The 27,310-nt window shown below is 60.2% G+C and overlaps 3 protein-coding genes across 4 annotated transcripts; 1 reads left to right on the top strand and 2 right to left on the bottom strand.

Moving 5' to 3' along the window:
- Positions 1-1,068: 1,068 nt before the first annotated feature.
- On the top strand, positions 1,069-7,861 carry LOC105695004 (transcription factor SOX-9). Its single transcript, XM_012416212.1, has 5 exons — positions 1,069-1,220; positions 2,063-2,209; positions 3,556-3,889; positions 3,958-4,274; positions 4,359-7,861. Exons 1-5 carry the CDS (start codon positions 1,075-1,077, stop codon positions 4,603-4,605), a joined length of 1,191 nt encoding a protein of 396 aa, XP_012271635.1. The 5' UTR covers positions 1,069-1,074; the 3' UTR covers positions 4,606-7,861.
- Positions 7,862-13,290: 5,429 nt separating this feature from the next.
- On the bottom strand, positions 13,291-22,098 carry LOC105695006 (zinc transporter ZIP11). Of its 2 annotated transcripts, none has more exons than XM_012416216.1 (6): positions 21,792-22,098; positions 21,194-21,443; positions 20,175-20,326; positions 19,760-19,845; positions 15,909-16,166; positions 13,291-15,493 (listed from the first exon to the last, which is right to left on the bottom strand). In XM_012416216.1, the coding sequence occupies exons 1-6, from the start codon at positions 21,897-21,899 to the stop codon at positions 15,415-15,417; spliced, it is 933 nt and encodes a 310-aa protein (XP_012271639.1). In that variant the 5' UTR covers positions 21,900-22,098; the 3' UTR covers positions 13,291-15,414. The 2 variants fall into 2 exon arrangements, with proteins under 2 accessions (XP_012271639.1, XP_012271638.1); XM_012416215.1 differs by having other exon boundaries at positions 21,068-21,443.
- Positions 22,099-22,976: 878 nt separating this feature from the next.
- On the bottom strand, positions 22,977-25,890 carry LOC105695002 (protein yellow-like). The gene has a single exon (XM_012416210.2). The coding sequence runs from the start codon at positions 25,727-25,729 to the stop codon at positions 24,410-24,412; it is 1,320 nt and encodes a 439-aa protein (XP_012271633.1). The 5' UTR covers positions 25,730-25,890; the 3' UTR covers positions 22,977-24,409.
- Between the last annotated feature and the right edge of the window lie 1,420 nt (positions 25,891-27,310).

Genomic DNA, 27,310 nt, shown 5'->3' on the forward strand with positions numbered 1-27,310 from the left:
CGCCGCGCCAGCGAGAGGGAGAGGTCCCAGGAGCGAAGGCGGAACCTCCGGGAGCGCCGATTGGCTCCTCTCCCGTCGCCATGGGAACGAGCGGTTCCTGGCACGAGAGACGCGCTCCGAAATAAAGGAAGAAGGACGCGAGAGAGAGAGGGGCGGTTGCCGCGACTCGGCCGTCCAATCGCGAGTCGGCGTCCGCGACGAAACGCGTCGCGGAAAATGCGCCGCGACGTTCTTGCGCGGTCGACCCGCGAATTCCTGGAAATCGGCGGCGCTGTTCGCGATCCGCTCCCCCTTTGAAGGAATTTCGCGATCAATTCCAGCACGTCGGGTCGCCGCTTTTCTCGGGCGGCGCGATTTCGGAAAAGCGCGGCCGGGCCGGCGGCGCCGCGTCGGTCCGTCTCCCTCCCTCGGAGCAACAAGTGGCCACCGGCCGGCGACGCCCCGCCCTCCCTCGGCCGCGACCGGGCGGCGAGGGAGGCGAGAGAGACCCCCGAGGGGCCCGCCGCGAGGGCGAGAAGGAGGGCCGAGGGGGGAGAGCGCGATCGGCTCGCGATCCTCGCGGAGAGTACCCCGAGGCGATACGACCACTTCGCTCCGAGCTCTCCGCCGCGTCGCGCGTCCACCGCGCCGGGTCGGACTCTCTTCTCTCCTCTCTCGGACGGCGGGCCGCGCGGCCCGATCGGGAAGACAAGTGCCAAAGCGGATCCCTTTTCCACGTTCCGGCGGCCGAGATGTCCCGCCAGAAACCGCGGAGCCTTCGGTCGCGGTCGTGAGCGACGAGGAGGGCTCCTTTGTGCCGCGGCCGCGCCAGGCGGACCGAGGCGACCGAGGCAACGCGCGGATAAGAGGGAAAACGACGATAAACGCCCCTTTCCCGGAGCCACCTAATCGCGCCCGCGAGTTTTCTCGATCGGCGGCGGAATTAATTGCGGCCGGTCTTATCGGGACGATTTGCTCTCGTAATCGCGAGAGCCGACCGAAGGACTCCCGCGAATCGCCGGCGAGGTCACCGAGGAGCAATAAACTCCGCGGACGGGCGAGGCGCTTCCTCCGAATCGATACGGAAGCGTCTCCATGGACGAGACGACGGGAGTCTCCTCGGGGTCCGTTTCCTCGACCTCGGGGACCAAGGGCGCCGAGGGAGGCGGCGAGGTCATCAGCGCGGCCGTCGCCAAGGTCCTCCAGGGCTACGACTGGAACCTGCTCCCGATCACCGTCAAGTGAGTCTCCTCGCCGGCCGGCGATTTCTCCCGATCCGGAGAAAATTGCGGAAGGAGAGGCGCGCGGAATTAGCGAGGCGTTAACGCGCGGCCCGAGGAAGACGCGAAACGCTAACTCAATTATGACGCGCTCGTTTCCACGGCCCGGGAAAAACGCTCGGGGAAAAACGTCCTCGGCTACCTATTAACGGAAATTAGCTAATCGACTCGCGCTTTTCGCTCCCCGAGGCGCTCCCCGAGGCGGGGCCGTCAATGTTTCGGAATTCGGCCCTCGGCGCCGTCGAGCTATCGGTGGAGACTTTTTCCGCGCCCGCCTCGTCGAAGGGCCGATGGCCGGATAGCGCTCGCCCTTCGATTCCCATGGCCCCCCATGGGAACGCTGCCTCCCCTTCCGCGGCCCGACTTTTCGCCCGATGGAATTCCCACGGCAGAGTCGTCGGCTCTTATCGCCGACGCTGCCCGGTTCCGCGTTATCGAGGGTGGAACGAAGAGGAGGCGAGGGGCCTCGGGTGGCACCTCCTTATTAATTGCCGGCGACGCTCTCCGACACGCGGAGACGGGTGGGGTCCCCTTTCAATTTCCTTTTTTTCGCGCATTCGGGTGAAGCCTGGTAGCCGGGTCTCCGCAGGCTCTCGTTAGTGAGGACGCGCTAATTATTTTTTACCCGGCCTCCTCGAGTTTACTCCGGGACTTAGCACTCGCGTCGTTTCAAAGAGGCCGAAACGAGAGGTTGCGCGCTAACCTCGCGCCTCTCCCGAGGGATCCGCTCCGAGCGGACGCGGATACCGCGCGGCAGGTGGTCCGGGGAGGACGGAAAGGAAGATAACGCCTTTCGATTGCAGGGGCTCCGGTGACAAAAGGGCGGCCCACGTGAAAAGGCCCATGAACGCTTTTATGGTGTGGGCCCAGGCGGCTCGCAGGAGATTGGCCGATCAGTATCCTCAGCTCCACAACGCCGAACTCTCCAAGACGCTCGGCAAGCTGTGGCGGTAAGATTTCCCTCCGGTGCTTTGACCGTCCGCGGAGCGTCTCCGTCGCTCGTCCGGAGGGGCAGCGCCGAGTCGCGTCCGTCGGCCGACGGAGCGGTCGGGGTCGCGAGTCGAGTCGCCGCGGAGGGTCGGAGAAGGGAGAGAGTTTCCGAGTCCGTTTCCTGGTCGAGCCTAACGAGGGACCCCGTGGGGCCCCGTGGGGCCCCGACGGCCATCAGAGGGCCCGCCGACGGAACCCCCGCTGGGAATCGCTTCGATCCTCTCGATCGAGTCGACCCGAGCGATGTCGGATCGGCCCGGCCGATTTGCGGATGACTCGCGTCGGGGACAATTTCACTTCGAGAAGGAATCGAGCCGCGACTCGTTCCGGGGGCGACGGGCGGAGGCGGAGTCGCTCTCGCGTCCGGATCCTAAGAGGTCGTTATTTAACGCCTGCGAAATTGGGCTCGGAGCTCGTTAACGCTCGAGAGGGACGGCGGACTCCGTTTCTCTATTTCGCGCGGGGGGCGCGACCCGTCGAATTCGGCGACGCCGATAACGGGGGCCCAGGTGCGCGAGGGTTTTTACGATATTTGCCCCCCTTTATCGCCGCATCCTTGGCGCGTGCTGTCAGCTGCCGGTTCCTGCCCGGTTCCTGCCCGGTTCCCGCCCGGTTCCCGCCCGGTTCCCGCCCGGTTCCCGCCCGGTTCCCGCCGGTGATAAGCCGAGGGGAGTTATCGCGATCACAAGGCCCGGCTTTGTGCCGCGTCAGGGTCAGGTGAATTTTCCCGAGGCTCCGGGAGGCTCCGCCTCGCGGGCGGAAAAGGCTCCGAGATCTCCTCTCGTTCTCCCCCTGCGGGCAGATAACGCGAGGCGGGCAGGTGAATTTCGGGCTCCGGGAGACGGAGAGAAGAAATCGCGTCGCGCCGGCGCGGGAGGAGGCGAGAGCGGATCGAAATTAGCTGACCCTGTGGGTGCATCTGGATGCCAAGGGGCGACCGATATCGCGGGGTTCCGGGGAAAAAAAGCGGAGGCAAAGTCCACTGACCAGATGGGACTCGTCGCCCGGCCGCGGAGACGCGACGCGGAATTTCGCGGTCTCCGATCTCGAATCTCGAATCTCTCGGATATTACACCGGAAAAGCTTATCGGGGCAAAGGGTTTACGAGCCAGTGGGAACGTAAACACGAGCCCCGGGTTCGGCGTCGACTCGGCCTCCTCTCGAGTCCCAGAAACACTAACCAGATCCCCTTCTCGCCTCTCGAGTATGCAACGCTCGCGCGTGTAGGTGCGGCCGAGTCGATAACCACGAGCTCTCCTTTTACGACGCCCTCGCGCGGACCGACTCCCGAAACGTCCCTCCACAGGTTGCTGTCCGACTCCGACAAGAAGCCGTTCATCGAGGAGGCGGACCGACTGCGGGTGATCCACAAGCGCGAGCACCCCGACTACAAATACCAGCCCCGCCGGCGGAACAAGAACGGAGCCTCCGGTCGCGACGGCTCGCCTCCCAGGGCCCAGGGCGCCGTCGCTTTCGGCGTCTCCCGGGCCCTCAAGCGGGAGGACGCCAGCCCCAGGGGGGGCCAGGCCCCCAACTCGCCCCAGAGCGGGACCAGCTCCTCGCCTCCCGCCACCCCCGGGCAGGGGCTGTCTCCCCCGACTCCGCCGACCACTCCTCGGGGCCAGCTGTTCGTCCACCAGGTAGAGCCTCGGTCTTGTCCGTCCCTCCGCCCCCGACGGCGCTAACCCCTTCGCCGACCTCTCGGCAGAGTTTGCAGCAGCAGCAGCAGCAGCAGCAGCAGCAGCAGCCCGGCAACGCGGGCTACCGGCAGGACCCGGCGCCCTCGGAGGACTCCCCCCACCAGCAGGGAGGGGTCGACCTGCGGTTCATCGAGGGGCTGCCCATGGACGAGGGCCACCTCGGCGGGCTGAGTCCCTTGGCGGGCGTGAGCCTCAACATCCCCCTGAACCTGCCCGAGTGCGAGGTGGTCGACAGCAACGAGCTGGACCAGTACCTGCAGGATCCGCCCGTTCCCCAGTACCCCCCTGCTCCGCCCACCACCTCGGCCCAGTGGGTTCTTAACCGGTAAGCTCGCCTTGCCTCCGACGGGCTAACCGACGGGCTAACCGACGGGCTAACCGACGGGCTAACCGACGGTCCTCTGTCCAGGTACGAGGACGAGGTCGAGCGGCCCATCAAGCGGCACTGCGCCGATCCCGCGGCGGCGATCGGAGACGTCTCCTGGGAGGACCGAGCCCAGGACATGCTGAGATACCACGAGCTGCAGCCTCCTCTTCCGCCGGTCCAGCACATCTCCGGGTCCCACTACCCCCACGCGGGAGCCCAGGTGGCGGGTCCCTACGCGCAGTACCACCGATACGTACCTGGGATCGAGTCCTGGCCCAACTACCTCTAGATCCTTTCCCTCGAGCCGGGGAAGGGACATAGCCAAATGCGAGGCAACCAGGGAGCACTCGCGCGCACCTTCGTCCGCCGGAAAGGCGCGAGGTGGCGCAAAAGTCGCTCCGCGAGACTCCATGACGTCATTCCATGACAGCCGGCCATTCCAAAGCGCGCGACTCTCGGCCCGAACGAACGGTCCTCGACGTGCTCTCGATTCTCTCGACTCTCTCGTGGTGGAGGCGCCCGCTTGACGTAAACCTCGGCTTTACTGCCGGCCGACCCGAACCGCTCAAATAAACCCTCGAAACCCGATCACGCTCCGACCTTTATGGGGCTTATTTATTTACTTCCAACTTTCGACAGTTTTTCGACATTTATTCGACACTTTCCGGATTTTTTTCCCGTACTCGCCTCGACCGCGCGATTCCAGGGGAACCGAGCAAAGTGCCTTTGGAGAGCCTCGTCGAGCGACCCGAGTTTGGTCGAGCCTGACATATTATCCATACGCGAGTAAATAAATATATAAATAAATGAATAAACTTGCATACACGTAGTTAATAATAGGAATATGTATAATGCGCGCAGATTCGAGCTTTTGTACTTATGTATTTATTTACCGAAGGCGCTCGGCGTTCCTGCCGATGATCCATGAATATTAATGTTACAGTATCGCCGAGTCGTAACTCCGAAAATTCTAGGAATACAGAGAATGAAAATTCCACGGAAAACGATGCGTTGGATGCGCCCAGTCGTCCCTTCCTTCCGAGACTTCCTAGCGACGCGGTTTTCCGTGGATAACGTTTCCCGGACGTCGGAGTCGAGAGGCAAAGGATTGGGTGACCGCGGTCCGACGGGCGGGATCGACGTTTACGGTGGATCCAGAGGGTTTTCTCCTTAAATAACGCGAGCGGGGAAGCGGGGCAAGGGCCTTATCGTCCATCCCCCAGGAGGAACGTGGGAATCTCCCGCGGTTTCTTCGGACACTTATCCGCCCACGTGGCGATCGGAATTCGCACTTGGACGAAATAAGGTCGAGGAGCCCTTAGAGGAAGGGACCGGAGAAACGGTCGAACCGAGGGACCTCGGGCCGAATAAATTAGTAGAGAACATCCTCGGCCTTATCTCGCGTTCGGTAGCTCTTACTTCGCTTCGGAGAATTCCTTTCTAATCGGGATCAATCGGTCGCGAGGGAAGAGTTATCGCGTGAGAGCGTTCGGTACCGCGAGACCTCTCGTCTCCTTTCCTGGAAACGCCCAACTTAATTTTCCATTAAATCGAGTAACGCCGAGCTCTCGCAGGAGAGGAGGAAAATACTAGGAGAGATCGCGAGGGCGCCGCTCGTGTCAATATTTGCCGGAGGGGGCGAATCGATAATCTCGATAAATTTCGACAGTCCGGCCATTCAGAAGAATAAAGAGCCCTAAACTACAGCTGTTGAAAACCCGCCGACTTTATCGCGGCCGAGATCCCTTTTACTGTCCATTCATCGGAATCTCGACGAGTCCTCTTTGTGAATTTTCGGATTTCCAGGTGAAAGTCGCCGTCCGCTCCGCGATAAGGTGCACCCGACCCGACCCGACCCGACCCGACCCGACCCGACCCGACCCGGTCCGCGGGAAAGGGAAAGGGAAAGGGCCGCGCGAGGGTTCTCGGAAAGGTCTCTTCTCGATGGTCGTTTTGGTCTTGCCTCGGTCTCGGGCGCGATGGCAGATACGTCCTCGGCGCGGCTCCTCGAGGGTTACGCGAGGGTTACGCGAGGAGAGGAAATCCCCTTAAGGTGGGTTCGAGGGCGAGGGGAACGGGGTAGGCGGAGAGACGCTTGAGAAGTCGCAGGCCCCGAGAAAAGTCCCGACTTATCGTTTCGGGAGAAATTCGGTCGGGCTTAAAGGCGCGCCTCTCGCGCGAGAGGTTTTTGCCGGCAGACGGTCGGCACACGTGGGGCCCCTGGCGATTTTCTCGAGCGATAATTCCCCTAGGCCGCCCTTGCGCCCCGGGCCCTCCGCGAGGGCGATGGTGCGCACATCCGCGGCCACCGCTTCTCGGTACTCCCCGGGATTTTACGAGCGCTCCCGAAATTGAAAACTGCCCGATTTTCCCTCGCCTCTCGACCTCTCGGCTTCGACCTCTCGGCTCCTCTCCTCCTCGAGAGGCGGCTCCGGCGATTAAGCATCTAGAGCGCGAACGAGCGATGACTTTTTTGCCGGCGTTTCCGGTAGCGATTTATCATACGGGAAAGATCCTATCGAGGACGTAACGGCGCGCGGTAAGAAACATCTTCGACGCGAGGTTCCTCCTCGGGGCCGGTCGCTTCCCCGGTCGCTTCCCCGGTCGCTTCCCCTGCCTCCCCCGAGACGAGGTAAACGGGGTCCGGACCGGCACGAGGCCTACGCATCGCGCCCTGTATCGAGTGTCAAACGGACCGAAAGCAAGAAAAGGCGAGCGCTCGCCGAGGAAACCCTAGACGAGGCAACGTCACGCCGACGGCTCCCACGCGGCGGAGCCTCGTCAAGATCCCCTGGCAAATTGGGAACCCCGGTGATATACGATTTTGGTTTCCGGTTACGCCGATCGGGCACTGCGCGGGCAGGGTCGACGCGTTAACGGCGTGTCAGAAATTTATTGGGGACCCGTCGTATTTTGACAGGCCGACCGCGGAACTTATGGCTGAATCAAATTCTAAGGGAAAGCCCTCCTCTCCCCCTCGGCCCGGGACCCTTCGTTCCTTCCTTTCCGTCGAAACGCGACTCCGATACTAGACCAAACAAGCCCTTTCGCCCCTTTCGCCCCTTTCGTCGCTTTCCCATTTTCCGTCGAGCGGCCGGAGCGGCCGGAGCGGCCGCAGCGGCCGCAGCGGCCGCAGCGCGCGGGCGCGATCGCGGTTAGGACAATTTATTTATGGCGGGATGTTTTGCCCTTGGCTGCATAAAACGTCCGGAGCGCGTGCTACGCCGAGGATCTCGAACAGAGGCCCCTTTGTGAGGCTATTTATTTATCCGTCAACAATTATCCCGACGCGCGGCCGCGGGGGAAACGCTCGAAAAAGTCGCAAGATGCCTCCTCCCTCGAGGAGAAGACGAGGAACCTTTCCGGGTGGCGATCCCAATTTCTATCACCTGCAGGCGGTCCAGCGATGCGTGGAAAACAAAATCAGCTTTCACAATGATCTCAGAAGCAAATTCATCTGTCAAACCATTGTGAAAACCAGTTTCGTCTACGGAGAAGCCCCCCGCGCGGGGAACGCTCCTTTTCTCTCTTCTTTCTGAAACAGCGTCCGAAACGGCGTCCGAAACGGCGTCCGAAACGGCGTCCGAAACGGCGTTCGAAACGGCGTTCGAAACAGCGTCCGAAAGACCGCCCGAAGCATCCGCGTCGGATCGGGGACGGAGGGGTGGTGCACTCCTAAAACAACAGGATCGAAAGCGATCCTCTCTCCTCCCTGGAAGGGTTTTCGAGTACCGGGAATCGGGGCGCCCCCGGAGGGAAAGGAAATACTCGACGCCCCCGTGGGGCCTCGAGAATGCAACGAGGCATGACCGGTGATACTTCGGGCATCTTTCGAGATCGACGATCGAGAGTCGATAGCGCGCTCCAGCCGCTCCCTCGACCGCTCGCCTCCGGAAGGGCCGACGAAAAAGCGGCTCCCGATATCCCGGCACTCCACGTCTCGAGTCGCCTCTTCGAGTGACGTGGCCTCTCGAGGAGTCCCTCCAGGGCCTCGCGGGCAGCCTCGTCATCCCGGCCGGTCCTGGCTGCTCCTGGTTGCTCCTGGCTGGTCCTGGGTGGTCCGGCGACCTCCGGCCATTTCCGCGTTCGCACCTGGGGAAAAGACAGACCGCCGTGAGTTCGGAGCATCCTCGACCGCGCCCGCGCGGACCCGGCCCGATAAGGGGCGACCCGGTGACCCCGGGTCGGCCGTTTCCTCTCGCAAAGTCGCGGAAGGAATCGGCCCGTCCCTGGAAACCTCGTCCAGGGACGAGGCGACCGTCGCGGACCCCCCGTCGCTTCCACAATGATACCCACTGTCCCGCCTCTTATCGCTATCGTTCCCAGAAACGCGGCGTATTTTATCTAATTAACCAGTAATTGCCCTCGTTAAAATTAATCGCCGATTTGATGGAATGTCACCGCTCGGGCCTCTCATTTTCCTCCTCTATATTTTTTAACGGCGGCATTCGGTCGTCTCCGAGCCGGAGGAAGAAACGGCGCAGGGGGGTTGCCCCCCGCGATCCGGCGATAACGAGCGAGGGCCGAGCGATTACCGACGGATCTCGGGGAGGTCTCCGCTGTACCGGCCGTGGATACGAGCCAAGACCCGAGCGGTAACTCGCGCGAGTCCTGTCGTGCCGGCAGTCGGCGCGGTCGCGCCTTTACCGACCGCTGCCCGAGGGTTCCGGGAGGCGCCGCGCGCGCGCTCTCCCAAGCGGGGGCAAACGGAGCCGGCACGGGAGTCGAGTCCGAGAACCGCGACGCGCCAAGGTCGCTCGCCGAGACGGTCGGCCGTTTGGGCTCCGTCGCTTCCGGTCTCGTCGGAAGAAAAGCCGCGCGGAAAGGAGGAATCGATAGGGCGACCAAGCGAGGTCAGCTATTTGTACGCGTGACGGACCTCTCCGGAGAATCTCGCCCCGGAACCGCTCCCGCGCGCGAAAAATCGAGAGAGTCGGTTCGGCGCCGTGTAAGGGGAATTAACCCTTTCCTTACGGCAGTCCGCTCCGCTGGAGTGACGCCACTGAACGGGTCACCGCGCCGCGAAGTGTGCACTTTGCACGTACACATAGGTCGTCGCGCGGCCGTCGCCTATAGTCGGCACCCGTACACACGGGTCGTCGCGCGGCCGCCGCCTATAGGCGGCACCCGTAATGAAAGGGTTAAAATGTATGCCTGGGGGGGAGCTCCATCCCCCCTCCTCGGTTATCCTATGTTCCTGTTACAAATCGAAAATTTCAACCCCTTCCCTGGGTACCGCTGACGTGAATTCACGTCTTTTCCTTAAGGAGAGCCGATTCGCCGACCGATCGCCGGCCGCCGTGCGTCATCTCGCTATTCTCTTTGCGACTAATTCTTCTAATTGGAAGGACCGCGGCCCTTCCTTCTCCGGTTTCCGCGCAATTTTTGCGCAATTTTTGCGCTATTTTTGCACTATCTTTGCGCGCGTCTCCGGGGCCGTGGGACCGCTTCGGAAGGCGCACTCCCCGCCAGTGGGAATGGAATGCAGCTACGAGTCCAGTCCCGGCCGGCCCCCCCCGACCCACCGAGCCCCTCGTAATTGAAAACCGTTCCAACGGCTCCGGAACCTCCTCGACTCGTCGACGATCCGGGGCGACCGACGGAGGACTCCGCTCGCGGGTTATCGCGTCCCGTCTCCCTCGTTAAAACGAATGCCGACCGGCGACGTTGCGTCACCGTCATCGGGGCCCGAGGAGGCCGGCCGACGTCGACGAGGCGCGAGACCTTGGCACGCTTTCGCGACCGTGTCCGTTTTTACGAGCGTCGGCCCGTCGAATTCTCCTCGACGCCGACGGCCGGCAGGGCGGAAAGGGACGGGGAAACCGGCGCGTCCCCGTCTCTCTCTCCGCCGCTCGCGTACGCGTAGCACGGAGTCGCGGCGTGGGACCACGGCGGCTCAAAAAGTCGCACGGCGGCCAGGGGCTCTCATCCGCACCTGCCCTTTTCGGGCCGGGCCGAGCGTCGCGGCGCTTCTATTCCTGGCCGGGCGTCGACCCGCAGACGGCGACCAGACCGCGCCGGAAGCGAGCGGGGGGCGGCGATTCCGTTAGGTTTTCCGGCGCGGACGCGCTCCGCTCGGCCCACGCTAACGAACGGATTAGAGAGCCCGACGTCACAGGATGGGATTATATAAACGGCTCGGTCGCGGCGCGCGGAGGAAGGAAGTTCGCTTCCTTTCCTACCTACAAGGTAGCGCGGCGCATCCGCCGCGAAGGGCCGGCCGCTTCCGGGCCCGACCGCCCAGGAGGCGCCTCGCGTCCCGGAGCGAGTCCGTGGTTCATTCATGGCGAGCCCTCTCAATGGAAGGAGATCCGTCCCTCTCTCTCTCTCTCCCGAGCAGCGGCGCGCCTCTGGCGGCGGGGCGGCGAGGCGCCGCGTCCGCGTCCGCGCCCGCGCCCGCGCCCGCGCCCGCGCTCCCTCCCGACCTGACCTACGTCACGGACGCCCCGGAAAACCCCCGGAAAACCCCCGGAAAACCCCCCAACGGGGACCTCGATCTAGGAGGAGCCGAGGTGAACGAACCCGCCTCTCTCCTCTCGGCCGCGGCTCGGCCCGGAGAAATACGGAGAAATACGGAGAAATCCGGAGTCCTCGGCACGCGCGGTCGCGGTCATTGGTTTCGCCGGTCAACCCGGACTGGCTTTTAAACTTTAAAGATCCGACGCGAAGCTAGGCCGCGCCGGCCAGAGGCGCTCATCTCGGGGCGTCCCCGGCGGTACCTGTTGCGCCGCTCCGTCCTCGCTCCCGGATACCTGTTGCGCGCCGGCTCGCCCCTCGCCCGGAAGTCGGCCGCGCGCTAACGGGTCCGGGGAAGGAATGTCGATCGGCCCGACCGGTTGAGAGTCGCTGCCCTAGAACGCCGACCGCGGCATACAGAAATAGACCGTGGCCGGGGAGAGGGAGGGAGCGAGAGAGAGAGAGAGAGGGGGGGAGGTCCGGGGAAGGGAGGACACCTTCCTATCCGACGCGTACGCGGATAATCCCATCTACGTAAATATCGCTTCGACGCGGAGCGCCCCCCTGGAATTCAAACTTTTTGCGTCCCTCCGGCCGACCCGGCGCGAACCCGCCGAAAGGGACCGACGTCGAGCGCCGCCATTTTCGCTTTTCCGACGATCCGGCCGCGGAAAGGACTCCGAAACTCGGCTCGTCGCCCCTCCGGGCGATAAGGCGCGTCGCGCATACCTCGCGCATGCCTCGCGCATACCTCGCGCATACCTCGGGCATACCTCGCACTCGCCGAGGCGAGCCGAGCCAACTCCCTTTTCCGCCAAGCGGCGAAATTCGCCCCTTCTCCTTCGGCTCTCCTCCGGCCGTCCTTCGAGCCTCCTTCGACCCTCCTTCGGCTCGGATCGCGCTCGAGCGCGGCGGCATCTTCCCGGTCCTGCTGCCCGACTACGTACCTCCAGACTCGTCCCGCGAATACCCGCTCCGTCCTCCGTCGCCGCCGGGCACTCGCGGCGTCTCGGAAACCACGCGCGGACTTGCCTCCTCGTCGCGGTTTGCTCCCGGAAAATCCCCCGCGCGTCCGTCGAGCGACCGCCCGGACGGACGAGGACCGACTGGACCCGGCCGGTACGGCCGCGCGCGGACTGCCCCCTCCCTCGGCCCCTTCCCGCCGGCAGCGCCGCCGCCGCCGCCGCTTCCGCACCTTCGCGACTTAGCTAAGAATGTAGCGGAAGGAGGGACGGGGGGCGATCCGCCGCGGAGAGGGGGCCGCCGGTATGCGGGAGAGCGGGAGGCCTGCCGACGTGGCGGAAGAAGAGAGACGGAAGGCGGAACGGAAAGGGCGACGATCCCGGCAAAGGCTTCGACTCGATCTCGAAGGGCCGTCTCGGCGACGGGGCGAAGCCTTCCGACGTCGAGGAGGAAGAGGAGGGCGGAGCCCGGCTCGGCGAAATTCGTCGAAATTCGTCGAAATTCGTCGAAATTCGTCGATTAGGCAAATCCGGCGTCGATAAAGAGGCTCGCGCTCCCGACCGTGAAAACCCTATGAATTATTGAGACCACGCGCGCCAAGATTCCTCTCCGAGGCGAGGAATAATCGGGCCCCGAGGTCGGACACTTTTGTGTCTCGCGCGGCCTCGGAAGCGACGACGTCGTCCTCCGACGTCGCGGGGCAAAGGAACCGCCGGACCCGCGCGTGACTCACGCGCCGCGTGCGCCGCCGGCCGCCGGCCGGGTGACGGCCGGATGACGGACCCGCCGGTCCGCCGGTCCGGGCGCGAATTCCGCCACCCGGAAGTCGGCCTACGTCGGGACCGGGTGCCACCGACTGCTTCCCGAAATAACGCCGCGACGCCGGCTCGGGCCCGGGGTCGCGTGGAAATAGAAAATGGAGACGGACTTCGAAATAGACCCCCGCGAACGGTCGTCGGCCGCGACTCCCTCCGTCGGCGAACCGGAAGCGTAACGGTCCCTCGCGGGCCGGGGCCGAGGACGCCGCTTCCTTCCGCCTCGAACGCTCGAGTAAACTCGAGCGTGAGCGAGTACTCCCGCGCGAGAGGAAGCTTCACCCGCGTCGGCGGTTTCATTCATCGACCCCGCGCCGTTTGCCTCGCTTTCCTTCGTTCGCGTTTCCGGTCGAGCGAGAGCGTGCTTCCTTCCTCTCCGCGCGGCTCCCTTTGGCCACGGGACGGTGACCTCCGGTAGTCTTCGCCCTCGCTATTTCTATCCACGAGTCGCCCCTCCCGCCCCGTCCGCCCTCGGCACCCTCGAGAGGGTTTACGTACGGCATGCGAGGGTCTCCTCCTCTTCCTCTTCTTCGCCTCCTCCTCCTCCTCCTCCTCCTCCCCCTCCTCATCCCTCGCTCGATTCGGAAGAACTCGACCTCTCCGGCCGCCCGCCGCACCGGAAACGCGAGGTCGTCGTCGGACGCGATAAGCGCGCTTCCGCCCCGCTCGTGGAGAAACTAATCGGGGCAATGGGGAAACCGCCTCCCGGAAGGTCGGGACGGGACGACACGAGACGAGAATCTGCGCAACGCGCCTTTATTTCTCACCTGGAACAGTCGATCGATGCGGCTCCGCTCTCCCGTTCGTCCTACGTTAAACACCCGATCGATCTCTCGATCCTAAGGCAAATACTCGGTACTCCTCCGAGTACGGAGGTCGCGTCGTCGACGGTTATCGCGCGATTTCCGGCTCGGGGAGAAAAGAGGAAAAACTGATCGAGGAGCTGCCGCGAATCCGCTCGATCGGGACCTCGCCGAGTAAACGGGAGACGCGTTCCGTTTCCTTCGTTCTTGGACGATTTTCGGAAACGAAGGGCCGATAACTGTCGACGAAGCGGTTCGCGGAAAAGGCCGAGCCGGAAGTAGCGATACTTTTGTCCGGCACCGTAAAACGGTATTAAACCGACGCCACGTTGCAGCCATCGAGGCGGCGTTACGTTAGTCGGCTCGCCTAAACGCCGTTTAACGATCGCCCCGAGCGCGTACACGGGCTTAATGTAAACCTCGAAACTATCTCCTCTCGGTGACACCGATTCGTTCCACCGATTCGTTCCACCGATTATTCCAGTCACCGTCGACGAGGCAAAAACGTTGCGCCATCCTTTCCGTCCCTTTTCTTTCCCCTTCCGATTACCTTTTGCACTTTGTCGTTTGCAAATATTCGGACCCTCCGAATTTTTTTCCCTTTTTTTTCCCTTGACAAGAAAATCGAATAAAAGAAATTTACCAAGTTTTGGATGTCGAAGAAACGGACGATCGCGCAGCATTTTTTTTCCTCCGCTAACGCGTTCCGAACCGAACGCCCTAATCAAATAATTTTCCTACGATTTGCATCAATTACGGACTCGCTGGGAAAGAAACGAAGGGGAAAAATTTGTCATTCGTTAATTCGCCGTTCACCCGAGTGCGTCCAAAAGCGAACGGTTCGTTACCTATCGATTTTCGGTTCTTTGGAATATTTACGAAAATACGGTCTCTGTGTAACGTTTGGTATCGATTCGGGCCCTACGACGGGTGAAAGCGCATCGTCGAGGAGAGCAGGTGGGAAAGAGGGCATCGATAGCGTAAAAGGGGGAAAAGGAAAGGAGGAGAGAAAAGAGGCGACCCTCCCCTCGGCATGGCCGCGTTCGTAGATCGGATCTCGGCAGGAAGTCGAAAAGTCTAGGGGGAAACCGGCGGCGCCCCGGCGCCCCGACGAGTCGGCCGCGTCGGCCGCGTCGGCCGCGTGGCAAGTGTCGGGTAATTACTCTACATACCCTCGATGGACGCAAGCGACGCATCGGGGTCTCGATCAAATATCGAATCGACCGTCCTTTACCTTAAAGTCTAGCAGTCGGTGGGGTGGAGAGTACGGCAAGAGGACGGATGGACGCGTTATTAATATTTTTCTTTCCACCGGTTCGCCTAGGTAGGAAGTGCCTATAGCCGAAAAGTACTTTCTTTGGCTCTACGACGTACAAATATAGAAATACAAGGATACGGAATGGACGACGAATTTCGTTTAACGGTTCGGAAAAACGTTAATTCTAAGTACGTTTTCCCTAGCGGTTAGCCGGTATTAAGTCCCATTTCCTAATTTCCTTAAGTCTTCCCTATCGAGGTGAGATACGGTGCTTAAAAGCAAAGTGGTTCGGTCTCCGCGAGGGTCACGCGACGCGAAGATCGATAAAGCTAGTCGGGAGATTCTTGCACCGAATCGCTTTGACAAAATCTTTGGTATCCTCCCGACCGGCCAGTCTTTATTGCGGAGCACCGAACCGAGATCGAAATCTTTTCTTTTTTCTACAAGGGAATATACGAAAACCTTGGCTCCGCCTCTCGCGAGTCCAGGCCATTTTCTAGGAACGGTTTCTATCGCATCCTCGTCGAACGCGCGCTCGGGCCGACCAAAACCCCGGATCTCGATAAATCCCTCCCCGAGCATCGACCCTTCGAGTCCTGGACGACGGTAAAGCCCAACGGGAGGACCGAAAGGGTCGCCGGTCGTCGCCGGTCGTCGCCGGTCGTCGCCGGTCGTCCCCGACGCGATCGGGACGATACTCACGCTTACCGGAAGGCGCGTCCTCGATAAGGACTCGACCTCCGCTCTCTCCTCTTCCTCCTCCTTCTTCTTCCCGGCCGCGTCGTGGGGTCGCGGGCCAGTCCCTAACCCAGCCCAACGTCCAGGGACATCATCACCAGGAATCCGACCATCGCCGCCCAGCTGGCGAGCTTCCCGTTCCCGCTGCCGAAAAGGTTCCGAATTATCACGTGGAGAGACCGACCCCGGCAAACTCCGTTTCCTTTTCTCCTCCGCGCCCGAGGGTCCCGGCTCGCTGCTTTTCCAAATGATAGACCAGGCATCGATTTTACATGCCGTCGCGGAGGAGCGGACGCCTCCTCTCTCGCGTCCTGGGAGGGGAGGAAGAAGAGGGGTCCTTCCCCCGGCCCAAAGGGAGTTCCCCAGCCGGCCGGAGATCGCGAGCAAAACCGATACAAAGGGGCCAATTATAATGACAATGCTCCCGCGCCGACCCCTGGGAAAGAAATTCGCCGCGTTAACTAACTCCTGCTCGGTCGCGTCTCGCGTCTCCCCTCTCCCCTCTCCCCTCTCCCCTCTCGACGCCGAAGAAAGGACGGGAAGGACGGGCCCGGCTTACCTCTCCTGGGCCTCGGGCACGATGTCGTCGACGACGACGTAGATCATGGCGCCGGCCGCGAAGGACAGGGCGTAGGGGAGGAGCGGCGCCGCCAGGGTGACGCCCGCGGCCCCCAGGACCCCCGCCACGGGCTCGACCATTCCCGAGAGCTGGCCGTACCAAAAGCTCCTCCAGGTGCTGAAGCCCGCCGCCTGCAGGGGTAGCGCCACCGCCAGGCCCTCCGGGAAGTTCTGGATGCCGATTCCGATGGCCAGGTTCCTGAAACGCGACCGAGGCGGATTCGAAATTTCCCTACTTGCCCCCGGTTCCCGCGGACGGTCAACGTCCGCGCGGCCGACCGGAACCGGCGTCTCCTAGCGCCCCGCCGTCTCGGCCGAAAACCGTCGTCCGGAAAAAGGGGGCGCCGCGGCGGCGGCGGCGGCGGCGGCGGCGGCGGCGGCGGCGGCGGCGGCGGCGGCGGCGGCGGCCGTGCCGGTGGCCCCGGGTCTCGAGGAGCTCGCCTCGGCGTCGGTGGAATGCGGGACGGGCAAATCGCGGTCGGCCCGCTCGCGCCTCGTTCCCATGCATTCCTGGCCCCCTCCACGGCGAGGCCGCGTCCCGCTCCCCGTCCCGTCCCCGTCCCCGTCCCCGTCCCGGCCCGCTCCCGTCCGGCTCCGGACCCCGACCGCCCGTGTACGGGCCGCCACCGGTCCATTTCCCTCCGGGGGCGCCGTCGTCGCCCCCAGGACTCGGCCAGGGCCGCCGAACTCCGCGGCCGTTCCGAGGAAGGTACGCGGTGCGCATGCCCGATGCCGCCGCATTCCAGGCATCGCCGCACTCGCCCGCTCCTAGGAATCCCGGGAATCCCGGGAATCCCCCTCCGGGTCGCGCCCGAGTCGCGCCCGAGTCGCGCCCGAGTCGCGCCCGAGTCGCGCCCGCCGTGGAATGTCACCGGGCTTAGAGGGACGGGGAGGGAAGGTCCCTCGGCGGGTCCAGTTCTCGGAACGGCATCGCGAACGGCTCTGCTCGGGCGATTATAAAGCGCGCGGACGCGCGAGAGAGGCGAACGGCGAGAGGGAGATGTTTATCGTCGTAATCGCGCTTCGCGGAATAATGAGGCAATCGGAAGAGAGCGCCATTGGAAACGCGCCGCCGCCGAGGCCCTCGCGGCGGAAAACTCCAAGGGAGTCCCTCCCGTCCCTCTCCCTCCGCGGCCGAGAGAGACGGTCTCTCGTCGGCAGCTTTGTACGCCGCCGGGTCTCACCTACGTGGCGGGGGGAGGGGGAGCGAGAGGGCCGACCGGTACCTATACAAATCGGATCCTCCGGGCATAAGTGGACGTCCTTAAGGCCGGATTCCCACAGGAGAGCCGTCGCCTCGGACCGCCACCGGGCGTTGAACCGGGTACCTCTCTCGGCACGTGGACGCGACCGACGCGACCGACGAGACCGACGAGACCATCCACGGCCCGGGAGGGGGAGCGCCAACGAGCGGGAAAAGGCAGACCCAGATTCAGGGAAAAATCCGCATAGTCGCGAGTGACTCGATACCGGATCTCCTTGAAGCGTTTACGCCGAGAGAGCTCGTCCCGCTACCTTTCCACCTTCCATTCCCTCTCTCTCTCGGACCGCCTCGGACCAACCGACTCGACTCGACTCGACTCGACTCCGCTCGTCGCTCGGGAACTCGAGACTGGAAGTCGGAAACGACTCCCTCCCCCGCCAGCGCGGAATACGCGATACCCGCGGAAAAGGCGCGCTATAAATACGCAACTCGCGCGCGTTATCGGCCCGGGTTATCACGGCCGGCCCGAGCCACGAGGTTCATTCATAACCGGGAAACCTCGTCCGGCCAAAAAACGAGCCGGAAAGCCTTCTCTCTCGGAGAATTCCGGGACGGTCCCCGACACCGGCCGCGTCGGACCCCGCTGCCGACCCAGCTCGTCCCTTTCCTCCCCTGCTCCGCCGCGAGGACGACGACGAAAAGGACAAGCGCCTTCTCCATCGCGCCAGGAGCGGGCGGTCCGAGGGGTGACAAGGTCGATGGACGAGGCGAGAATCGATCCCCCTTATCGGAGGGATCCGCGCTTCGTCGGTCGACAGGATAGAAAGGAGAACGAGCGGGATCGAGCGGGCAGCCCCAGAAGGACGCGCCGGCCGCGCGCGCGATAACCCCTATCGAACGGGCCCGGCGTTGCCAAGAGTCGCGAGAGCCCTCTTCCCTCCGCCCCTCGCTGCCCGCGACAATTGCCGCGACAATTGCCGCGACAATTGCCGCGACAATCGCCTATCGGCGGTGCGCCGACGATGTGGGCGCCTCGTTGCCGGCAATTCTCCTCCCCTTCCGCGCGGCAGGAGCGCGGAGTCCATTCATTCCCGGGCTCCTTAATGGTCGGCGAGAGGTGGCGGAAACCGACTCGGCCCGGCGCGTCGTTTGAATGCGCTGGAATCCCGGGGTCAAGGCTGGGCTCTCTCCGGCCTCCCTCCGTCGGAAATGGAACTGCGCGAGAGACCGGGAACCGTCTCCCGGGCCGTCTTTTCTTTGACCCTTTGCCCTCCCGAGGCCAGCTGACTCCGACGAAAATCGGGCAACATCGGGGACGGGCCCGCGGTCGGCCGACAGGTGGGGATGGAATGCGCGGCGCCTAGGGCTCGTCGGATTCCAGGGCTACGCGTGCCCCCTCCCTCGCCGCCGATAAAGTTTCCTGCCTCCGGCTTGAGGCCGTGTCGCCCCCCACCAGCCGTCGCGACCACCGTGCAACTCATTCATGGGGTGTGGGACGCCGAGGGCCCGAGACCCACCGGGAATCCTTCCGCTCTTCGCCCGCGCCGTGGTAAAGTAGGGCTCGGACTACGCGCCGCCGTCCCCACCTGGTGGCGGCGGCGCGTAGCCCGTTGGCGCGACGCCGGTAAGAGAGAACGCGCTACTTCGGCTACCCGAGGCGGGCAAATCGAACGAGGGAACGGAGTCGATGCAAGAATCGTAACATCGAGGACGATAAGGAACGCGAAGGCCAATGGCATCGTGATTTCGCGTTCGATCGAGTGCCACGGTAGCCACCGATCGTAGGTTGCGCCCTTTTCCGCCAAAGTATTTCCTCGTCGACGACGAATCGACGGAACTCGATAACGAAGACATATTTAATCATTCGATGTTACCTGGAACCCTGTCCGGGGCTTTACCTCGTCGCAACCGCGCTTTCTCCGTCTCAGGGAAAATAAGTATACGTCTAGCCCGTTAGATTCGAGGTGGAATCACGGAAGTAAAGAATTTTACGACCGCCAAGGTTTCGCAATTTCCGCATTAAATAATGGCAAAAAAAATATCCCGGATAGTAGTTGCGATTGGCCGAGATTACACCTTATCGTGAGAAGTCAAGACAAAGTGTGCACAGGTATTTTATGAGACCCCTAAAAAACTCGGATAACTATCGGTTCGACCTCGAGGAGCAAATCTCGACATTTTGCGACTTTACCACGAGTCGGGTATCTTTTACTCGAAACGTTATCGAAATCTCGTCATTGTCGACTGGCGTGCACGCTCCTTCAATGTCGCGATAAAGTACGTACCTCCGTATCGCGCCCGATTATGCAGCGCAAATAGTAAGCAAACGGTTCCACCGAGGAGAGAATGCATCTCCTTCGATCGGTCGACTTAACCTTTTCGATTCCATTTTCCTTAACTCTATGCGAATTTCAAATCTTTAGGAATATCGAGAGCAAAGTCAACAAACGTCCATCCGATGTATCGCAGAATTAAATTACAAGTATCGAACTCGGATCTTTCGACGCAAAAATACTTGACGTTTAATTTACTCCGAAGTACGATGCATTCCCGTGGGTGAACCGATGGCATAACTGTTACCCTCGTACCTTGCATTCTCAAAGGTAGCCGTTGAGCTGCCATCGACTGCTGCAAAACCAACGCCGACCGCGAGACCCTCTGGAATGTTGTGCACCTATGCATTAAAACGTGCCCAATATTAGTTTCGCGCGGTTTACACATTGTAAGCGAATTTCGTGCACGTGGACGAGTGTTTCCTTTCGTTCCCTGCGATTCTTTTATTTGCTTTTAAGAAGTAAATAGAAAACGTTTGTATTTAAATCCTCCGTGGCGTCGTAAATCTTATTTAAGACCGACTCGTTAGGCAGCTTAACGCTGGAACTACCGGCGGATTTTTTTTTTTTATAGGATGGGACATTTGAAACCAATCATTGGTCTTGGTAGTTCCAGTGTTAATACATATTCGTATGCTCGTCCATTTAAGTTATAATCAATTTCATTTACCGTTATCGCTACAACCAGCAACAGTATCCTCCTCCACTGACTGTTCTTGACTTCGTCAGTCGGGTTTTCGTAGACCGTGCCCGCGTCCCCGGTCTCCAAGGGCCGAGGTGGAACACCGGCCTGTCTCCTCCTTGCATTTTGCTCGTAGAATCCTGGAAAGATCAATATTCGAAACCGTTGGCCTCTACGAATCTTTACCCTAGGACGCTAATTCCACTTTCCGACGTGCCAAAGGGTTTTAGGGGCACCAAGAACACCGGTCCAGACTCTCGATCCCCTTTGCTGATCATTGTGCATTTCTTATGCAACCGGGATCTATCTGAACTGGCTTGATTTACATATTTATGATTTTACGAAAGCTACGTGAAAAATATATATTATCTTGTACACTAACCACAGGCAGGGTTAATAAAGATCGGATATTAAGAATTTTGTGGGAGTCTCTCGACACGGATCCACCAATTGTTCGAGAAGTTTAGATATGTTTATATTTTCCAGTTTACGCGGTTTATGAATTATTTTTTTTGGGGTTAGCGTCCCATTGGTTTCTCGCCGTTTCTAGTCATGTTTTAAGTTAGATTTAATGGTTTCTTTATATTGACCGCACTAGTGCACACACTTTACCGTTTACATTCCGTATTTGACGACGTCGATTATTTGGGCCATTAGTTTAACGCGTAAGTTTGGGACTTTGTTAATTTTTGTGGGTCCGTGTCTTGGTAGTCCACATTTAGCTACGAGTATGTAACTTGTGCCACATGACGAAGCAAAGAGAGGCAAAAATCGTACATCGCCGCATTAATAACCAACCTATTTTCCAAGCCTGCGGGTAGTACAGGGTCATTATATAAGAGTGGGAAAAAAAAAAGGAAAAAAAAATTAATAAGAAATACCATCGATAGTAGTCGACTCGACACGAGGGCACTCTTTGCCACCAGCAAATCGCACACTGCTAATCGGATTATTGTCTAAGTCCTCGTCACTTTTTAATTTTGCAATCTTGCATCTTTGTTTCGTACCGACTGACTGCATAGCTAAAAGTACATTGGGAGACCGAATGCCAAGGGAAGATATCAATACATCCGTCCCATAAACGAACGCTGCACCGATCGTGAACCCGGCGGAGACGGGCACGAAAGCGTATTCTCCCTTGCTTCCGTATACTTCGCTCTTAACTGCCATTTCAATAGCCGGCGCCAAAAGGGACCAGTAACTTGCAGCCATCATCACTCCCGCGGCAAATCCCAGACTGGCGTCGAGCAGCTTACGCTAGAGTAAAAAATATACATTTCTCTAACAATTTCCATCGTACCGACTGTACGCAATCGGATCAAGAAAGCTCGCAAGATACGACCCCCTGCAACTACCGTACCAGAATGCAGCTCTTTTTTCATCGACAATACGATTAATTAAAAATCTCGCGGATGATGCAACAACCTCAAGGTACGAGCAACAACGAAAGCTACCGTTAAAGCATGCCTTGCCTCAGGAGTAAATCGAGGCTAAAGAAAGTAAAAAAGAAAGACCAGGTCGTGCCTTGTGGATTCTTCAGCCGATTTTTAGGTTAGGCCATTCCCGCGGCGGGATATCTAAACGAACCACTGTTCTTCCGCTTACCTGGGTTCCTCGTAAGACGACGACGAGCGCGGCGCCGGCGGCTGTCAGTCCCCAGGTGAACAACGTGCCCAAAAGGGCCTGGGTAACCGGGGAATAGCCCCTCAGCATCTTTTCGCCTCGACGCGCCTACTCCTTCGTGGGGCGGCTCACCCACAGCTGCCCACAGCTCTCGAGTTTCTTTCTCCCTCGCACTCGACAGGCTTCCGGTACCTCCGGTAGTCCGTAGCTTCCCTTGCGTCGGCGCCGGCGTCAGGAACACGCGGAGTACGAATACTACCAACTACTACTGACCAACTAAACACGCCGGTGGAACAAACGGAACTAACTCTTACTCTCTCCGTGCTCTCGGGTTAGAGAAAGGACGAGAGTCGCCATGGCCGTAGAACTCGTTGCGACTCGAGCGCCGTTACCGTTGCGGGCGACTTAGGTACCCGGTGCGTCGTTTCGGGGTGGCATCGATTGGTAATACGGAGCGCGTCCCGTGAAAGGTGGAACGGTTTCGGCTCGCGACCGATAGATGGCCGCACCGTCCATCTATTTTCGTTCCCACGGAACGATCGTTTCGTACCAAGTGTAGCCCACTTTCGCGTTGTCTTTCTATGGTCGAGGCATTGTTTTACCGACTATATTACTTTGAACGAGGATCGGTGTACGCGATACGCGATACAACTCCGGCGCCCCCGAAGAAATCCTCGATGTGCCAATTTCGACGTAAAGGCACGCAATCGACCGACGATCCAATGGACTTGGATAACAGAAAGTATTTTTAACGTTTTCTAAGCCATTCGAATGAAGACCCGGCGCTGGAATTCACTAATTATTCTTCACCTTTAATCGTCTTACGGGAGTTTCTGCGTCTCGATCCAACGACTCGGACGAAGGTCATGGTTTAATAAAAATTCCTTAATCGCTCGCAAACGCGGCAACGCGCTTCGGAGAGTCGAAAGATTAAGATATATATCTTGCGGTTGCATTCCCTTAATTTTTCTCTTACCCACCTCCTTCGACGACTTCGACCGGGAGCGACGACGAACATCGATCGCATTTTCGTGGATAGAAAGAAAAAAAGACGAGCACTCGTTTTGGCCATTGTCGGATCCTAGATTTCAATGAATTCATTAAGAGGGAATAAAAGGGTCGCATCTCGCGTTCGTTGTCGTCGATGGACGGGCAGAGTGACGGGACTTGTTCGCTGAATAATTTATTGTACCTCAAGTTTGTACAAACGAACAGAACGTTTATCCTTCGTTATTCGATCAGGCGATAAAGGAGAATAGAAGGGAAGGAAAATCGAAGAGATGTAGCACCTTGGATTAACCTTCTTTAAGAAAGAACGACTCGTCGTGGAAATCGAATTTCTTTGGTAGCTCGAAGTCGGTATACGATCTCTATGTTTAAGATTATCGACAAAAGAAGGAAACTCGTCCCGCCGTAACGATCGTCGTCTCCGCGTCTTTCGTCCCTTACGAAAAGAAATTATTTCCCTGCGCATGCACGTAAACGTAGAAAATTAATGTAACTTAGCGACATAGTTCCTTTTATAAAATATATGTAAATATATGTAAATATATATACATATATATGCGTGTGTGCGCGCGCATGTGTGTAAATATATATATTACCTTCGTTACAGTAATTACATTAATTATGCCGCTCCGGAAAGTCATCCTGGCAGTTATTCGCGCGACAAAAACGCGTCGTTCGCGCCTTTTCGGCGAGGTACTTGTCCCCCGATTACTTTCACGTTGAATAGTTCCTAATTGTAGGAAATAATCTAAAATGGTACTTGTATTTTTCGATACGTCTTTTGTCGGTCCTGCTCGCGGACGTTCCACGAGATCGGCCCCGCGGCTTTTCGGCGCGTTTTCGGGTCAAGATTCCGATAAAGCGACGACCCCTCGACCCGAGTCGAACGCGCTCCTAAGGACTCGCGTTAACCTATTATAAATAGAGCGGCGAACCACACCGGATGGCCCGCGAAATATTTACGCGAGATTATTGCCGGCATTTCCGAAGCGTCCCGCGCGGCGAGTGCTGAGCTAATCTTAGCCCGGATTAGATCAATTGCCGGTACGGCTCCACCGGAATCAAAGTTAGTACGGACGCGTCGAATCGTCCGAGCCGGCCCTGGGCCGGACGAGAGAAAGAAAAGTACAAAAGAAAATAATCTACCGTGAAACTCCGCGCTGCGAAAAAATCCACCGAGGCTCCAAGCGAGTAATTAACGCTACGTACTTAACTCTAACGATAACGACTACTCGTGGCTCCGCTTCTAGCGCCAAGGTTAAAGATTACTTTCCCTATTTTCTCCCATTTTTGAATAACATCCAAGAAACCGATTTCCAGAATCGGTCGACGTGAGAGGCTCTAACGCGTGCATACATTTCTTCCGCGGTGAAGGGTCACCGGTCGCAAAAGAACGTTCGTTAAGCTAGAGCGAAGGAGAGGCCCATTGGTGGCGGACGCGGTAATTCATTCACAGGGAAATTCATTTGTACCAAATCGGACTCGCGGGAGACGACCCTTTCGGTCCGCTCCCTTCGAAAGGCCACTGAGATTACGCGCGATCGCGTCGCTCTCCTCGCGCGGCACCCGGATGCGCCAGGAGCAGGGGGCCTCTACTGCGAGAGGGCCGCGATGGGGGCCGCGAGGAGGGCCGCGAAGAGAGCCGCGAGGGCGGACAGGTCGCGGGCGGCCCTCCGGGCGCCGGCTGTGACGGTGGGCAGGTCCGGCACGCTGCCGTCCTCGAGGTACTGGTAGCTCTTGGTCCCGGAGTGCATCTTGATGACTCGGTAATTGGGCTGGGAGACGTCCACCCGGTTGTTCAGGAAGTTCTGCACGGAGTTGGTGACGCACCACAGGTTGCCCTCCTCGTCGAAGGCGAAGGTGTCGGGCCACTGCATCAGAGCGTGGTCCCTGGAGATGACCCTCTGGCCGGTGGTGAAGGACTGCATGTGCTTGGTGTCCCACATGGCGACCGCGTCGTCGGCCAGCAGGCCGAAGTACAGGACGCCGGACATGGACATGGCCATGCCGTCGGTCTGGGAGTTCTTCCGGCCCAGCTCTCGGACGTATCTGTCGACGTTGTCCGTGCGGTTCTTCAGGACCGAGACCGGGATCGAGTAGAGGTGGAAGGACGACAGCGGGGTGTAGTAGACCTGCCGGTCGTGACTGCCGGCCGGCGACAGGGCGATCCCGTCCACGTTGATGGGCGAGATGACGTGCGTCTTGGCCACCATGAAGCCCACGGCCTCCGCCTTGGCCTTCATGGAGTCGTGGCGCACCTTCCACGCGGTGTCGTTGGCCAGCGAGTACACGACGATGCCCGGGTCCTCCCTGCTGCTGTCGGTGATGTAGGCGACGCCCCCGTCCTCGTGGTCCAGGACGATGTCGTTGAGGTAGACCGAGTCCGGCGGCGTCACGTCGGCGGGGAAGCGGAAGCTCCGCAGGACGGCGCCGCCGTTCTCCAGGTCGAGGATCACCAGCCGGGGCGGACACCTGGCCTTGGCCTCGAGGGTCTGGGTGGCGGTCCGGCCGGTGTCCAGCACCCACATGCGCCCGGCCGGGTCGATCTCCATGCTCTGGACGAACTGGAAGGCGTCGCAGTCTCCCAGGGTCTGCATCTCCCAGCTGGGGAAGGGCTCGAGCCGCGGAGCGGTGACGCCGTTGACGGGGCTGGAGGGGGTAACCGCCAGAGTGACCGGGACCCCGTCCTTCCATCGGGGGATGGTCAGGTACATCTTGCCCTTCCAGCACTTGATGCCGGCTATGGGGTTGTTGGCGAGGACGTACTCCCCTCGGTCCACCGCCCGCTGTCGGGCCTCGTCCGAGGGCCAGGCGAAGTCCACGTAGTTCCACTGGAAGATGACGCGGAAGGAGTCGTGCGCCGCCAGGGACAGGCCCAGGCACAGGGCCAGGACGACGCTTCCGCCCGTCATCGCTCTCGAGGGTGGACCTCCCCGCTTCCTTCCGACCCGTCTGACACCGCGGTCCTCCGCCGTTCGGGAAGCGGTCGTTCTATTCTCGTCGGAAGGTCTCGTCGGACGGTGCCAACTCGGCCGGCGGGTGCTCGCGTCGGACTGTCGCGGTTTCGCCGAGCGTGGCGTCGCCTAGAGCCCCTCGGCCTCCGCTAGCCCCCTCTGCGTCCCCGCCGTCCCCGCCGTCCTGGCCGTCCTGGCCGCGCCCCACCCCGGAGCGCGAGAGAAGCGTTACTTAACTCGCCGGCTGCTGCCGGTGAATCACGACTCCGGGGGCGCGGATCCCGACGGGGGGTGATCGGGCCCTCCGAATCGGGAGCCTTCCTTAGGGACCTTAGAAATCGGCGGCGTCTACTTCCGCGAGATGTGGCTCGGGATTCGCCCCGAGGTTAGACTTTCGCACTTTTGCTCCGTCCCCGTGGGTTCTTTGTTCTCCGAGGGAGAACCGGTCGAGAAAGTACGGTTAGGTTAGGGTCGCTCGCGCGTGTGCCGAAACGAAGAGTCGGGGGAGCGGCGACTACCCCTGGAAAAGACCCGAACGACGTTCTCCCCTCGGACGAAGGGACGCGAAGGGTCGGAACGCGGCGAACCTTCCCCTGGTGGCGGCTCCCTTGCGGAGCTGGTTTGCTCCGAATTGCTGAACCGAACCACCGTAATCGAGAGCGCCTCGGAGTTGCAAAACGAGCGGACCTCTGAACCTTCGGGCCACGTGGGACGTATTCCGGAATCCGTCGCGAGTATCCGTCCCGATTAGTTACACCGACGCTAATCAAGGCGATGCCGCGCCGTCGGTTGCGCCGATCATTTTTATCGGCCACTCCGTCGAGGTCGTTTCGCAACGTGCGTTAATCGACGCTAAGTTTCCCCGAAATGGGGAAGCGAAAGATGACAAAAAGAAAACGAAGATACGTCGTAAAAGCGTTTCGGCAAAGCGAAAATTCCCTCGGGTCGAGATGCGTCGCGCCCGTGACGAGAAAGCCAATATACTCGTTCCTCCGCGGCGCATACGGTAAGTAATAAAAAGGCAACCTCGATTGATAATGAAACGTGCCGCGAACGTCAATTTCCGTTTCGTCATCGCCGAGGTTCGCCGCGGGTTCGTCGTTTCACGGACGCGTCATCCGCGCCGGTCGCGGCGATTGTCTCAAAATCCGATCGTCGCTCGATCCCTATAAAATGAGAAATCCCGGGCGACCCTTTGCCTCGTTCCGACCCCGCGGCAGAGGTCCCAAGGTGGATAACCGGGGAGCCTTGGAGCGAGACCCGTCGATGACGGCCTCCTCCGACCGAGAATAGCACCGCCGAGGCGGCTGCGTTAACATTTTTCCGAGTTACATCAATCCGCCGATGACGCAACGACGGGTTGTTGCATACAGCGCGAGAATTCTCTCATTCGGCAGCCTTGAGTTAGTTAACGGCCGTCCATCCCTCGGGACCGAGGGAAGCGGACGTCGCTCCGACCGCGAGCACATCCTCGTTAGAAACGAGAAATACAAAACGATCGTTCGAGGAGCGTCGCGAAACGCGCGTTTCTACCGATAA

Source organism: Orussus abietinus, unplaced genomic scaffold, assembly GCF_000612105.2.
Source record: "Orussus abietinus isolate OABI.00-Male unplaced genomic scaffold, Oabi_2.0 scaffold59, whole genome shotgun sequence".
Classification (NCBI taxonomy): Eukaryota; Metazoa; Arthropoda; class Insecta; order Hymenoptera; family Orussidae; genus Orussus; species Orussus abietinus.